This window comes from Sander vitreus, chromosome 20 (genome assembly GCF_031162955.1).
Source record: "Sander vitreus isolate 19-12246 chromosome 20, sanVit1, whole genome shotgun sequence".
Classification (NCBI taxonomy): Eukaryota; Metazoa; Chordata; class Actinopteri; order Perciformes; family Percidae; genus Sander; species Sander vitreus.
This window is the reverse complement of record NC_135874.1, coordinates 23,683-40,793: the sequence shown is the minus strand read 5'-3', so window position 1 is coordinate 40,793 and position 17,111 is coordinate 23,683. Positions and strand designations below refer to the sequence as shown.

The window sequence follows — 17,111 nt, the reverse complement described above, 5'->3', positions numbered from 1 at the left end:
TTGAGCTAGTGTAACCAACTCCCATTACTACTGCTAGCTCTGTTATCGCTGTTGCCGCTTCCCCTTTCTTCCACCCTTTCCCTTCCTTTGTGATATGTTAATCAGCAGTAACTTTCATCTGAGCACCCCGGGTAGCGTGCTGTGCAGACTTGGAGCACTATAGCCGATGTCAGTACGGCTCATCCATCTCCATGTTTGCATGTCACATCAGAAAGCGAAAACCGTGTGCATCCATTCCTGGCCATGTCAGTCAAACTCTAGTGTGAGAGCTCAATCCCAGCCCAGACAGAATTTTGTACAGTATTTCAAGTAAAGCACATGGAATAATGGTGTGGGCTTTTGTTATATTCACTAAGAAAAAGTGGCATGACAGATACGATCTCAAAAATTTAGTTACTAATAGTTGGTCAAAATAAAATTTTGTTTCTATGAAACTGACCTTCCATCGGGAAAGATGAGATCTAGAGCACATGCTTATAGTAAGAGTTTTTAAGAAATTGCAGCAAATAACATTTCAGCATTAAGCATGTGTTTTTCAGAAATTATTCTACATCTTTGCCTGTGCTGTTACAGATTCTGATAATTGTATCCTTTCTGTTTCAAGGAATCGGGATGATGTCAGGAAGAGCTGATGATAATCTCAAGTATCTTCTGAATAGTTCCTTCAGCCATAGTCTCATTGACACAAGCTTCAGTGTTTTAGAAACCTTAAAGGTAACCAACAAATTGAATGCAAGAGCCAGCTACAAGATTGAAGCCTCTAGTCCAGTAGGCATGCAAGCCTCTCTTTACTACTCTGCTCAGTCAACTTCAGCTCTAGATTCAGATGAAGTCTCAGGAGATGGCACCGTGGACGGATCACTTAGAATAGGTTCATTCTACACCAATACCTCCTACACCCACAGCTACAACCTACATCCACTAGATGGAGAAGGAAGAGGAGAGTCCACCCTGCACATCAACTTGCCATTTATCGAAGTTCACAACATGATACATGGAATCTATGCAAACTCTGAGTTGAACATTGTGTTCAAAACCAATGCCCAGAAGGATGTTATTACGCATGCAGCAGAGCTCAAGTATAAAGATGCACAACTAACCCTAAAGAGCAATGCCATTGCCACAGCCATGGGTAAATCACTCAATAACAAAGTTGAGCTTAGTGGGTCCAGCCATATGGTCATACTCACAATTGAGTCACAGGCAGATGATGACACAAATAGGGCATACTCACTTATAACAGGATCCCTGGATTTAAATGGGCTTAAGGTAAACTCTGAAGGTTCCCTCACCTTTGATGCAGGTCGTGGATTGCACAAAGCTTCTGTTATGATTGGTAGAAATGGTCTGACCACAAGTGCAACTAACAGCATTCAGTGCAGCTCTGTCAGGATGGAGAATATGTTGAGTGGTGAGATAGACAACAATGGAGCATTCCTGTCCTCTGGGACCAAAGTGATGGCTGAGGAGAGCAGAGGAGAGCTGAGGATTGAGGGTAAAATCACACCTGTGGTAGCCTCTTTGAATGGTGTCCTTAAGGGCCATGCATATGATGCAACTACAAGAAACAACATTGATATTTTACTTAACCAAAGGGCTCTGACCTTTACTAGCAATACAATGGGAACATTGAAGCAGATGAATACAGAAAATAGCCACACACTGACCCTCACTATGTGGACCCTTGCCCTGCACTCCAAGACTAACAACTTCATCTGTGAAGATATTTACTACAAGCAAGACACCAATGTTGATATGAAACCATTTGTTATATCGTTTGATATGACAAATGATCTCAAGTTGTATGATGTCAGTTTGAACAATGAAGGTCACATGAAGCTTGAGCTGATTAAGATGGATCTGAGTGGAAGGATGAAGGGATCTTATGGAGAAGAACACAAAATTAATCATATCTATGAACTTAAGTATGATAATATGGCTGGTACAATAAAACACAGCATGTCTGGAAATGTAATGGATGCCCAGCTAAGTCACAACTGTGAACTTGAGTTTGCTGCCCTTTCCTCCAAGACAAACTGTGAGGCACGAATATATTCTGAACCTCTACGTTTTGACAGCACCATTCGCACTATGGCACTGCCTTTCAGCCTCACTGTTGATGCTCTTATCAACAGTGATGGAGAAATGAATCTATACGGGAAGCACACCGGACAGCTGTACAGCAAGTTGTTGATTAAAGCTGAGCCCCTAGCTCTTGCATACTCACATGACAACCAAGTATCAATCACACATATGCTTTCAAGTGGGGAGTCTTCCACTAATTTGGACAACAAATTTGATGGCCTCCTAACACCAAGTGACCAATCTCTGACCTGGAAAGTAAAATCTGAACTAAACAACCATGCTTATAACCAGGACATCAGTACTTACAATAATCCTGAGAAGATTGGATTTGAGTTTTCAGGAGTAATGTTAACAGACATTTTCAGCAAATTAAGCAAAGACAAGAGATCAGAAATACAAGAATTGGGTATGGCTGGATTCTTCAAGTATGATAAGAACAGTGACTGTCATATCATTAACATCCCATTCATTAAGAGTTTTCCTGTTGCTTTTGAGAAGCTCAAGAACACATGTGTACAAGCCTTAGAATTGCTTCAACAATCCATCAACAATTTAGATTTTAATCAGAGAATTACTGACTTTAAAGCCAAGTTAGATCAGCTACCTATGCAAGTGAGTGACTTCATGCGAGTAACTGACTTAGAGAACAAAATTAATCAAGTAAAAGCAAAACTTGATCATTTAATCCATGAGTTTGCTGTAACAATGGATGACTTAGAGGTTGCGATGAACAATTTGAGAAAAAACATGGAAAATATGGTAATGGGCATTGCCACCAAATTGAGAGACCTCATCCTTACAGTCAAAGACTATGTCAAGGCCGGACACCTTGCCAACAATATAACAAAAGTACTTTCACAAATTGGAAATCAGCTTCGGGCCTTTGATGAGAAGTATGAAATCAAGCAGTCATTTATTATACTACTTGATGCCTTCGAGGACATAATCAGACAGATTGATTTACAGAAGCTCACGGAAAGCAGTGCTGGGTGGCTGCGAGAACTTGATTCTAACTATGGAATCTTGGAGAAAATCAAAGACAAACTGTCCAAAATGAAGCAGTCCATTGAGAACTTTGAAGTCAACATGTTTTTACAAACATTAGAGGATTATATTCTCTCAACTGATGTGGCCATGTATGTTGAACCATACATGGTATCATATAAAATCTCCTCTTCAGACATAGCAAATATGATGGAATCTATGAATGATGTTATTATAAACTGGATTGATGAATATGAAATCCCCAACAAAATAAATACAGTGTATTTTTACATTAGGGATTTACTTTTAAAATACAGTCTTGATAATACATTTAAAGAATTAATGGATCAGGTAGTAATTCTAATCAAGGAATTCAAAATTGATAAGACTGTGCAATTAATGGTAGATGCTTTGAAATCTATCAACTTTGAATTTGTTTATGATAGAATTATGCAACTTCTGCAAAGTGTGACAAGCCAGGTCAGAGAAATTGATTTTAGGAAAAGCATTGATAACCTGAATGGATGCATTTCTTTAATGCTTAAGTCAATCAAAGAATTTGACTACAGTGCATTTGTTAATGAGCTTAACAAGAAAATTGACGAACTAACAAACTATATCAATGAACAGATTAAAACATATGAGATTGTGCAAAAAATTGAGGCAGTTAGGGAATTTCTTAGAGAGATCCAAAGTTTCATCTTCACACATTTGCACAAACTCAAAAACACAAAGGTAGCTGACGCTTTAAAGAAACTGAAAAAAGTGATTGACACTACATTTTACAATGACATCAAGTTAAAAGTGCAGGATATCCTTGAGGACATGCGACAAAGAATCCTTGACATGAATATCAGAAATGAAATGAACATTTACCTCCAAAGGGCAAGCCAATCCTACAGTAATGGGGTGTCCTACATTTCTGTGCAGTTTAACCAACTGATGGAGAAGATCAGAAAAGTAGCCAATGACAATGAGATCATCACCCAGATGAAGCAAACTGTAGATGGAGTTTTGGGTGCACTGAAGAGAGCTAAGATTGAAATTCCCACTTTTACTGTACCTCTCACTGACCTTGTCATTCCAGCGTTTACAATCAACCTGAACAAACTGCAGGAAATCAGCATCCCAGCTCAAATTTCAGTCCCTGAGTTCACCATCCTCAACTCCTACACAATTCCTGCCTTCACCATAGACTTTGATGATATCAAAGCAAATATAGTTGCAATCCTTGACAAAATCCAAGCATTTGAGATCCAAACACCTGATCTTGAGAAAATCTTTGGTGACCTTAAAGTTCTTTACCTATCTGAACTACCAGATCTCACCTTTCCAGAAATAACTCTTTCCGAAATAAAATTTCCAGCCTTCAATATCCCCAAATTAAATCTGAATGGCTTTGAAATCACAATGCTTCCAATTCCAGAGATCAAATTGCCTGAGGTTCCCAGTGACATTTGTATTCCAGTTTTTGGCAAACTACATGGAGAATTTAGAGTGAACTCCCCTCAGTACATTCTTGAAACTACAGGGAAGATTGAGAACTCAACGTCCACACCAAAAAACCCACAGTTTACAGCCACTATTACTTCTTATGCCAAATCACCCTTTGAACCCCTTGAATACAGCTTTGAAGCCACTGCTCATTTGGAAGCTCCCAGAATGAAAAAATTGCTATTCACAGAAAAAGTGAAAGCTACGTATGTGGCCTTCTCGATTGATCATGAAGGATCCTTGACACTCACTGGCTCTTCTGCTGAGGCTTCTGCTAAGACCACTACCAAGGCCACAACCCAAATGTACACAACAGACTTGGTCAACAATATGGCACTTACATTAAAGAATGGAATCTCTGTAGCCATAGACACAACCTACAACCACATCTTGGACATCCCGTCAATTGAAACTTCAAGTCAGGCATCAATGAAACAGAATATAGCAGCCACAATGGAATCAGGCAGAATAACTGTGACCGGTGAAACTACTAGTAATGGAAAGTGGTTCATTCAAGACTACTCTGATGAAGGTACCTACAAAAGCAATGTAGATTTCAACATAAATTTTAGCACGGCCAAGTTAACTTTTGTAGGAGAAGCAGACTGTAAGGCCATGAAATCTAAGCAAACACTGACTGCTGAATCAGTGGTCTTAAGCCATATCACTGTTAAAGCAATATGTGAAACTGAACTTCCATCTGTTAAGAAGAGTGTTGTGGTTTTAAATGGAGAGGCTCATGTTGGGGAATTGAAAGTTGCGTTGACAGCCTCTCATGATGCTGAATTCACTGAAAGTCTGAGTGGATTCATGTCCAACTCGCTGGAATTCATGACCCATCCATTTGAGATTGTGCTTGATGTTAAGAATAAAGTAAACTTAAAGATGTTCTTCCCCTTGAAACTTACTGGAAAGGTGGATCTCCAGCATGACTATGGTGTCATACTAAACTCTGAGAAGCAGCGTGCTTGTTGGTTTACTTTGGCAAGATTCAACCAATACAAGTACAATCACAACTTCACAGCAGAAAACAATGAAATGGAAATGTTATTTCACTCATCAGCTAATGGAGAGGCTAATTTGGACTTTTTAACTGTTCCTCTATCTATCCCAGAGATAACTGTACCTTATCTCGCGATTAAAACCCCTGAGGTCAAAGACCTTTCTCTGTGGGAAAATGCTGGATTTGAAACCTTGCTTACCACTCCTCAACAGTCATTCGATATGAATCTAAAGCTTTATTACTACAAGAACACTGATACACACAGCTTTGAATTACACCTTGAACCAATTTACAATACAATTATTGGCAATGCCCACATTATCCATGCTCAATTTGAACAATGTAGAGACAGAGTAGTTGTACTTCTAAATGATTCGTACAACCAAGCAAAGTTACAGTATATCAAACACAAAATAGACACTTCTAGCTTGCCTCCTAGAATCTTCACTGTCCCTGGATACAAAATACCAGTATTAAATATTGAGGTTTCTGCTATTAGGGCTGAGATGCCGGCCTTTAGCTACTTTGTTCCCAAGGAAATTAGTACACCAAGCTTCAAAGTTCCAGCACTGGGTTTCTCTGTTCCATCCTATACCCTTGTGCTACCATCTTTAGAGTTACCTGTCATCCATGTTCCAGAAACTTTAAGTGAAATAAAGCTGCCCACTTTCACACTACCAGCCATTCAGAACCACATTTTGATCCCAGCTATGGGTAACATAACTTGTGACTTCTCCTTCAAATCCACTGTTATTAGCTTAAGTGCTAATGCTGGCCTTTACAACCAGTCTGACATAGTTGCACGGTTTGGAGCTTCCTCAACATCTGTCTTTGACATTTTAAATGGAAAAATTGATGGAACCACCAGTTTGACAAGGAAGAGAGGAATAAAACTGGCTACCACTGTGTCCCTGGAGCATAACAATGTGGAGGCAAACCATGAATGTGCTGTTAGTCTCACCAAAAGGAGCATGGAAGCTTCTGTAGCCAACACTGCTAAAATCAATCTCCCCTTCCTCAATCTAGAATTGAATCAGGAACTCACCGGAAATACCAAGACCAAGCCAAATGTTGTTTCCAAGAAAAAACTAAAATACATGTTTAACATTCCTCTGATTGAGTCTGTAGGCAAAGGAAACATTGAAATGAACTGGGCACTGGAAGCACTGTATTCCTATGTGTCACTGGAGACCTCTACCCAAGGAAAGTCAGACATAATGATAATGGACAGTTGTAACTTTGCTGGAGATCTAGAAAATGAGGCTAATTTCTACCTTAATGCCAATAGCCTGCGTTCAACTGTCAGGACTGTCTTAAACTCAAACATTGACAAACAGGAAAATCAAAAACAAAGCTCAAACAAAATTTTTCAGTTTAACATGAATAAGAACGTGGCTCTTGACATCTCCTTGCAGCGAATGTTTGCAGCAGTTGGCTACACGAGTACTAACTATGTTGATTTCACAAATTTCAACACAAATGGAAAGCACATTTATAAGGGAGAACTAGATTTTGTTCCTTTAACAACTTTCAAGACTACATTGAGCATTGCTGCAAGTCAGCCAAGTAGTTTGGGTCATGCTGAACTTATTCAGAGCATCAACCTTGTCATCAGCTCAGATAAGCAGTATTTCACTTGGAGTTGTAAGGAACAGCTGGCATCTCTTATCCATGCTTGTGATTTACTTTTGTCTAATGATAAATCTGAAGTACGCATGGACTTCACCAAATCAGTGGAAGGCCACCTAGCTTTCTTGAAGTCAGTTAGGCTTCCTGTATATCAGAAGACCCTGTGGGATGTTTTCAAGTATGATCAGGTTACAAATATGGATGACTTACAATTCCTTAACATCTCTTCCAGCATTGTGTACACAAAGACCATGGATGGCCAGGAGTATACAATTCCATTCAAACTATTTGAAAACAGCATCACTTTTATCATCCCTAGGATTAGTATTGCAGTGCCTTCTTGGGTAAAAGAAATTCCATACTCCATAAGGAACATAGACATGCGATTTGAAAACCTGGATGTCCCTGATTTTCTCACTCTTCCCCCTGCAATCTCAGTTCCAGCCTTTGATGTGCCATTTACCAATTTGCATGTAGAATGCTTTACAATTGATCCTAAGAACCTTACCATCCCTAAGGTTATCACCACTACGGACTTTGAAATCATGTTGCCTGGCTTGCCAAAAATGTCAGTGCCTAGTTACGATATTGAAACAGAGTATCTACAGGGGAAAATGTCATTCCTTTCATTTAAGATGCCACAATATGGAATCACAGTCTCATCTTTCACACTACCAAATTCCCTTACAATTGAAGAGCACACCATCAGCCTAAATGAAATCACAAACCAGATTTCCAACTTCCAACTTCCAACCATCGACACCCCAGAGCAAAAAATTGAAATCCCTGAAATTTCCTTACATCTGCCTTCAAGTGTGTTTATTCCAGCTTTTGGAGCCCTCATGGCCACTCTGAACGTTTCCTCCCCTACTTATAATGTATCAGCAACTGCCAATGTGGAGAAAAAGGATTCAAATCTTGTAACCTCGCTGAATTCAATTTGTACTTCTACCATGATCTTCTTGGAATATGACCTCTATGGTAAGATAGGCACACACTCTACTTTATTTGATAAGACAATTTTGTATGAATTACTAGATCTAAGACATTGCAATATATATAATATTTTATTTTTCTTATGTCCCCTCAGCCAGTGCAACCCTTGGATTTGATAATGGAGTAATCAAGCTAAATGGGAAGTACAACTTTATTCACAGTGATATAAATGTCGACTGGCAACATGTTTTGGCACAAAACCTAAGGTAGGTGTATACCAGCATGTTCTCATGAACCATTCGTATATATAGCTACGAAACGTAATGCACTGAAATTCATATGTATCCCACGTATTTATGCACCACAGTGACTGCTGCTGTATAACACCGCTCAGGTCTGCGTAGGAAGGTGGTCGGGTGTATGGGTGGGTCATAAAACATGGCTTTAAAACGGGGGGGGAGGGGCAGCGGAATTAGATCGGAAATCTAGATTTATTTGCTTAATTTAATGAAATGCCCATGAAAGCCCAGTCAAAGAAAAAACAAAGAAAAGATGAAAAGTTAGTCATGATTAGTTTATATCCACGATGTTCCACTTCCGGGACTGCTCCGTTGCCGCCGGGAATTCCACCGGATCACACTCTTTTTGGCCGGATATCCGTTACCTTCCGCTTTCTTTGTGTTGGAATTTTAAAGTCCGGTCGATTTATGAGGACTATGGTTAACTGCTCCTCAGATCTCTGCATGGTAAATTGAGACAGCTAGCTAGACTATTTGTCCAATATGAGTTTTCTGTCAATCAGGGACTGCAGCAAAAAAGCTGTACCGTTTCATTGTTATTGGTATTTTTACCACTACACTAATCAACATTTTTTCACTAGATATGATTGTGGTTTTTATTTCTTTATTTTAATTATTCAATATTTTAGTTATTATGTCAGTCTTACCAGTAAAATATTACAGTATGCTGTAAGACAGAACACTATGAGGCTATGAACGGAGTTAGGCATATTCCACAATGCAATGCAGTCATTCATATCAAAGAATCAGAAAGCAACAACCGTGGAACTAGTTGCTCAGTTTTTCTAGTAATTTCAGTACAATGGTTACGCATCTCCAACCGGCCAGGATGCTATCAGTAGGTGACAGTAATTGCAGCTCAGCAAGTCCAAAAGAAAAAAACCATAATAGACGTAATATTGATATAATTGCCGTACGTTGTATGTGAGGATTTATACAATAAAAATAAAAAAAAATAAAAAAAACTGTTACATGTATTTGTATTTTGTACTGTATATGACACGGTCTACTGCAGCCGCAATTTGAAATGGAGTGAAGCCCATCCATGGCAGACAGCTACAAGTATACCGGCTTTGTAAAAAGTTCTGTGGCACGTGTCTAGTGGGAGTTGTAGTTTTAAAATACATTGGTATATAAGTAGAAGTTGGCAGTGTAGAATCTTTGACTATCCCTGGGTTTTTTTTAAAAATTGAATCATTAAATAGGTGAAATTGCTTATTCCCATATTTGACAGCGCCTCCAGTGGGTGACCATATCTATATGACAGCTGAGGTCAAGAGCTTTCTATTACAGCTTGTCCTATGTGTATAGCACATCCTGTTGCTAAATGACAAGCCTTCAATCATTCCCTAAAAAGAACCAAGCAGGCCTGCCTGCTTTCAAAACTTGCCATATTCAGCGTGTAGCCTGCTATCTTTTTTTTATGATACATTTTTTATTATTTTTATATTTTTGACAGAACATAGAACATACAGAACAAACAACTACAATCAAACAAGAACCAAAACCCTCTCCCACCCCCCACCTTCTGCGGTCTTGGGGAAAACAAAGCAAACCAATATACAAGAAAACAAAACAAAACAAAACCTTGCCTAGTCGCTCTCCTCTAATTCTTGTGATGTTGAGGTCATTAGGACTGATACTTGTGCTGCTGCGTTTTTCCATAGGTCTATAGTCAATGACTTGGCTTTGTTAATCCTTGCTGTAGAGAGCTCCAGCATAATTATGTCTAGGAAGTACGCCAACCACTGTTTTGTACAAAGCGAGTGGGGGCAGCGTTGAGCTATCATTTTCTTCTTTGCGGTTGAGCCGGCTAGGCAAATTTTCTTCTGTCTCCCAAGCAGATGTAATTTAGAGTTGTCATTAAGTAACAAAACAATCGGGTCAGTAGGAATTTGACATCCTATCACATCAGATATTATTGATGTTGTTTTATTCCAAAACGTATGCACCTGTTCACACTCCCAAACTATGTGTAGGAAAGTTCCAGTTTGTTTAGGTTGACAGAACGTGCAATAGGGAGTAGGAATGACTTTAGAGACGTATCTCTTCTGAAGAGTCCAATATGTCCTATGGCATATGTTGAAGTGGATCTGCTGGTGATTTGGGTTCTTGGAACAGTGGGAAACGTTGTCCCAAACTGTCTCCCAATTAATTACATTCCCTTCAGGACTCAGCTCTCGCTCCCATTTCTTTACTATTGGGAGTTCTCGTACGGATACTTGCATCAGTTTAGCATAAATCTTGGACACTAATTCTCTTACAGGAGAATCAACAAGCCATTTAATGATTGGGTGTGTCTCAAGACTGTTCCCCCATGGCACTCCATAACATTTTAGGGCTGATCTTAAGCGAAGATAAAGGAAGAAGGATGTCCTAGGGACCTCAAAGCTAGCTCTCAGGTCTTCAAAACTTACCATACCTTCTTAACATACCTTCATCATTGAATAGCTGGTCCAAAGTATAAATACCTCTGTCGCTCCACTGGTTACAAATAAAGGGTTTGTTACCAGACATTAGGTGTGCATTGTGCCATATTGGGGTATTCAAATGCCACTTATTGGTGTATCGTAGGTGCTCCTCGACCTGTTTAAAGTTGGTCAGTGTGTTAGCTGTGTACCATACACTTTTTTTTGGCACACACCTGCAAAAAAAAAGTGTGTGTATGTATTACAGTCTTAGACTTCCAGTGAGGTTTTGCTCTATTTCTCTCCATGGTACTGTAGATGAGGAGTCCATCCACACTCTGAGGGCCCGTAGCTGAAAGGCTCTGTGGTACACTTTAAGGTTGGGGAGGGCCAGGTCTCCCGTGTTTGTGGTACATTGCAGGGTAGAGTATTTTAGCTTAGGTTGTTTATTATTCCAAATATACTGCCGAATTAAGGTATCAAGTTTCTTCCAGAAATGTATTGGTGGGGGTAAGGGGATCATTGTACTTAAGAAATTCACATTTAACAACAGCAATCCTGGACCATAGCGATGCCGGGAGCACAGACCAACTGGCCAGATCTCTTTGAACACTACTTAGTATAGTTTCATAGTTGTCCTGGACAACTCACTGTAGCGATGCGTGAATGGTGATGCCCAAATATGTAATTTTGCTTTGGGTTGGTATTGTATCACTAATAGCTGATGTCACCTGTCCGTTGTTCAACAGAAGATGATTAGATTTATTCCAATTGATTTTATAGCCGGAGATTGAGCCAAATTTGTATAATCTTAAGAAGTTTTGGGACAGAGTCCTCAAGGTCAGAGATGTACAGCAAAATATCATCTGCAAATAACGATATTGAGTTGTTATTGGATTTAATCTGGTCATTGCATATTTCATGTTGCCTTGGTTTGGGCTAATGGTTCAAAAGAGATCGCAAATAGCATGGGAGATAGCGGGTATCCCTGTCGCGAGCCCCGTGCGATGGGGAATGGCTGTGAATGCAGGCCATTGGTTGAGACTATGGCTGTGGGACTCGCATATAAAGTACGTACCATGTCAATGAATTTGGCTCCCAAACCAAGCCTCTCCGTTACTTGCCGCAAGTAGTTCCACTCTAGGCAGTCAAAAGCCTTTTTCAGTGATAAAACTGCTGCCGTTGTTGGAAGGTTTTTGGCTTCTTCTGTTACATGGAATAATCTGCGTATATTGTCTGCAGCGTGACGCTTTGATATAAAACCTTATTGGTCGGGGTGGACTAGCTTCTCAAAAAAGCGTTCTAGACGTAGTGCCAAGACTTGGGAGTAGAGCTTAATATCCGTCCCAATGAGGCTGATGGGCCTGTAGTTTGAGCACTCCGTAGGATCTTTGCCCTTTTTGTGTATGACCGAAATTTGTGCAGTGTTGGTTTGTTGATGAAAGGTGCCCCTCTCTATGGCCGAGGTTAAAGTTTGTAAAATGGTAGGTCCTAGTACAGTGGGGCAAAACAGTATTTAGTCAGCCACCAATTGTGCAAGTTCTCCCACTTAAAAAGATGAGAGAGGCCTGTAATTTTCATCATAGGTACACTTCAACTATGAGAGACAAAATGAGAAAAACAAAATCCAGAAAATCACATTGTAGGATTTTTAATGAATTTATTTGCAAATTATCGTGGAAAATAAGTATTTGGTCACCTACAAACAAGCAAGATTTCTGGCTCTCACAGACCTGTAACTTCTTCTTTAAGAGGCTCCTCTGTCCTCCACTCGTTACCTGTATTAATGGAACCTGTTTGAACTTATCAGTATAAAAGACACCTGTCCACAACCTCAAACAGTCACACTCCAAACTCCACTATGGCCAAGACCAAAGAGCTGTCAAAGGACACCAGAAACAAAATTGTAGACCTGCACCAGGCTGGGAAGACTGAATCTGCAATAGGTAAGCAGCTTGGTGTGAAGAAATCAACTGGGAAAAATTATAAAAAAAATGGAAGACATACAAGACCACTAATAATCTCCCTTGATCCGGGGCTCCACACAAGATCTCACCCCGTGGGGTCAAAATGATCACAAGAACGGTGAGCAAAAATCCCAGAACCACACATGGGGACCTAGTGAATGACCTGCAGAGAGCTGGGACCAAAGTAACAAAGGCTACCATCAGTAACACACTACGCCGCCAGGGACTCAAATCCTGCAGTGCCAGACGTGTCCCCCTGCTTAAGCCAGTACATGTCCAGGCCCGTCTGGAGTTTGCTAGAGAGCATTTGGATGATCCAGAAGAGGATTGGGAGAATGTCATATGGTCAGATGAAACCAAAATAGAACTTTTTGGTAAAAACTCAACTTGTCGTGTTTGGAGGGGAAAGAATGCTGAGTTGCATCCAAAGAACACCAGACCTACTGTGAAGCATGGGGGTGGAAACATCATGCTTTGGGGCTGTTTTTCTGCAAAGGGACCAGGACGACTGATCTGTGTAAAGGAAAGAATGAATGGGGCCATGTATCGTGAGATTTTGAGTGAAAACCTCCTTCCATCAGCAAGGGCATTGAAGATGAAACGTGGCTGGGTCTTTCAGCATGACGATGATCCCAAACACACCGCCCGGGCAACGGAGGAGTGGCTTCGTAAGAAGCATTTCAAGGTCCTGGAGTGGCCTAGCCAGTCTCCAGATCTCAACCCCATAGAAAATCTTTGGAGGGAGTTGAAAGTCCGTGTTGCCCAGCGACAGCCCCAAAACAGCACTGCTCTAGAGGAGATCTGCATGGAGGAATGGGCCAAAATACCAGCAACAGTGTGTGAAAACCTTGTGAAGACTTACAGAAAACGTTTGACCTCTGTCATTGCCAACAAAGGGTATATAACAAAGTATTGAGATGAACTTTTGTTATTGACCAAATACTTATTTTCCACCATAATTTGCAAATAAATTCATTACAAATCCTACAATGTGATTTTCTGGATTTTATTTTTCTCATTTTGTCTCTCATAGATGAAGTGTACCTATGATGAAAATTACAGGCCTCTCTCATCTTTTTAAGTGGGAGAACTTGCACAATTGGTGGCTGACTAAATACTTTTTTGCCCCACTGTAGATTGTAGACTGAGTAGCCAGCATTCATCATTTCTTACAGTCTGGTTAGATGTCCCTTCAACGGTTGGTTCCAAAACTTACACATAGCGTCCTTCAGTCAAACTCGGTACAGTGGCCCAAATACCGTTAGTCCACAGGTGCTGAGTCCTCCAGTTGCGGCCCCGGCATCAAATGCAAAGTCCCACCGCCGCCCTCCAGTTCCTTGCGGCGCGGGACGGTCCGTGCATGTAGCGCGTCCTCCTCCTCTTCTAATTCCAGCCAGAAAACACCCGGCTCCGCGGCTGCAGCGAGGGCGAGCTCTCTCCCCCCACGGGTCACTCCCAGGGCAGCGCGGTAGATGAATGAGTCCGAGTTGCGTTCAGCGTGCAGCTCGTGTTGCATCCCTTCAGACATCTGAAGCCGCTGGATCGTGAATGTGACGTAGTCAGATTGGTCCGGCTCACATACCATAATTTCCTGCATCTCAGGTGTGCCCCGAAGTGTTGCTGCGAGGCATTAATTTCGGCCAGCACTCCCTTCACTGCGCTGTAGCTCACTAATTTAAGCACACTTAGCTGCTTCTCCAAGACCCGCTCGATTAATTCCTCCATATTAGGGAACGTGTTCACATTAGCTTGCAGTTATTTAATGAAATACGGAGGCGAGTGTCGGAGCTCAATCTTTTGCAACCATAGCGGGTGCTGGTCACATGCTTTTTCTAGCCTGCTATCTTAACGTTTGTTTCCTGAAGAGAACGGAGTTAGACAACGGCAACACACATCGCGAACATGCAGCGCTGCCGATAATCCTGTAAATGAACTGTTGTTGATCCAGACTAAACTTACTGTAATACAAATATGGCTGTTTTTTTCATAGGATGAAGCGCCAAACCCCTCAGGCTGGTTCTATGTAAGTTTTTTGACAAATTTTTTAAGGCTGCTTTTCTGCATATTAGAACAGTTCTTAATAGAGTTCTTGTTCATGGGTCAACCAAATGCACTAGGACAACAACAACTAACAATTGTTTCTCTCTTTTAAAGGGAGTCTCGTAATACTCTCAATGTTGACATCACTAGCCGGACATTTGTTGATGCAAACTTCCGCTTTGCTTCCCGCAAAGATGGCATCACTGCATCTATGTCTTGTCCATCATCTGGTTTCCTTGGATTGCAGTTTCAGCGGAGGTCTCCGTCACAGTTTTATGGAAAACTGTTCAGTCGCTACCTGGTAAGACACTTTTAAGCTGTTTAATTTGCATATTGTTGTCAACAATAAAGAATTTTTAAATCTACGGATGGATTAATGCTATATGTAGTGCAACTTGACACTGTTTTAAATATTGAATTTCTTCCCTCAACTCTAGTCTACCCCTGAAAAGGATACTGATGTTTTCACTGCCAAAGCCATGCTGAGAAACTCTCAGTTTATCTTACAGACATCATGGAATTGGGACTTCCTCCATGATGTGATTGAGGGTACCAAGAACAGGATTCCTGCTATGACCAATGCTGTGCTCAAGTTCATTAACAAGTACCACACTGCCCACTTTGGCTTTGATCTCAACCGTGGCGGTATGAAGCTGAAAAACACAGTTTCTAATGTCATAGAGAGAGTTTATCATGAGGTGCCTGTGTCTTTTACCACACTGCAGAATTCAGTCAACCAGCTTAGTGATCAAGGAAAAGACATTTACATGAAGGCTTCTGAAAGCTTGATGTCAATGAGTGTGCAGGATGTTATAGACATGTTGGCTCACAAAGCTAAACAACTCTTGAAACATAGTAAAGACACAATTAATGTTTTCGCACAGTCAGTGACAGAGTTCATGAGTGACACAAAGTTTACAGTGCCTGGATCTGAAGAAAAGCTCTCAAGCCTGGAGATGTTCCAGGGAGCTCATCAGTCTGTATCAAAAGCCACTGACAGGGCAATCCAAAGGTTTGCCAGCCTTGTGGAGAAGATTTCCAAATACATCAGGGAAATCAAGTTCACCATACCTAGAACTGATGTTTTCAATGGAAATGAAATCATGGATAAACTGATGTCTTCTATAAGATCTGTATATGATCAGCTCAGACATTCAGTGCGCAGGGGGTGCGATTTGCTTCAAAAAACAGTAAATGACCTCCTCCAAGTGATTGGTGGAAAAGCAAAGGATTTCGTCACCCACCTAAAAGATGCAAATGTGGAAATTGCTTCTCAAGTTGATGCCATCCACGCAGAGGTTCTGCAGTCTTCAAACCGACATACTGAGGAGGCAAAGAGATATGTTGCTGAGTATAAAGACCATGCCAAAGTGAAGATTCAAGAGGCTTACAATGCTTTAAGAATGGAGCAGGTAAATAATGATACCAACGAATTTATTAGTATTTTGCAATCACATCTCTACGGTGGACTGAATGAAAGTGTACATCTCATGAAAATGACATCCCAGATCACAGCACCATACATTAGAGTGGGCAATAAAAAGATGGACATTGAAATTCCTTTACCCTTTCTTTGGAAGTCTTTCAGCGAATGGCCAACGCAATCTAGTCAGTAAGTCATGGCTCTCTTGATATAGTGGTATCACTATGGCTCACTGAATTTATGTCTGTGTGAAAGAATGACTTTTTGTTTGATGCCAATGATAATGTGTTTAAAGGTGTTTTAACTCACACGATATAGCCTATTATGTGAGATTTCTTTAAATTTGATGATATAGATAATTATGACCTACCAGTGTTTTTCATCTTAAAGTTTGATTATGGTGTTCAATTAAACAATACTGAATATATATTTTAGTGTTTGTCATACTGTTCCAACGTTTTCTAATTAAATCAAAAGACCAGAAACCTTTGGATGTCTAAGACAAAATTATTAATAGCAAAGGGAGATTTTTCTTAAATAAAGTGGAAATGTATTGCTACATAATATTAAATAATAATTTATAATATTATTTATATTTCCAAATGACCAAACCCATTCTTTTGCAATTGCTTGTTTTTAGTGTTTCTCAATACTTAGTAAATATTAAAATGATAAAAAATAATACTACATTTTATATGATGGTGCGTTTCAGGACACCCAAGGTTACTTTACATGCTCCTACCGACGTCATGGTAAAGACAGACAAAAATAAACATGTTTCAGAGTTGTTCGCAGTTCCAACAAAGACATTTCTCCTCCTTACTATTACATGATTTCATTTAA

General features: G+C 40.3%; 1 protein-coding gene across 1 annotated transcript in view; it reads left to right on the top strand.

The window, feature by feature from the left end:
• Window positions 1-16,709, top strand: part of apoba (apolipoprotein Ba) — a 65,808-nt gene extending 49,099 nt beyond the window's left edge. Inside the window, exons 25-29 of the mRNA XM_078277200.1 lie at window positions 605-8,176; window positions 8,286-8,397; window positions 14,796-14,828; window positions 14,960-15,146; window positions 15,283-16,709. Of these exons, the coding sequence (XP_078133326.1) occupies window positions 605-8,176; window positions 8,286-8,397; window positions 14,796-14,828; window positions 14,960-15,146; window positions 15,283-16,461 (9,083 nt within the window). The 3' untranslated portion in view covers window positions 16,462-16,709. The remainder of the gene's footprint in view (window positions 1-604; window positions 8,177-8,285; window positions 8,398-14,795; window positions 14,829-14,959; window positions 15,147-15,282) is intronic.
• Window positions 16,710-17,111: the final 402 nt, after the last annotated feature.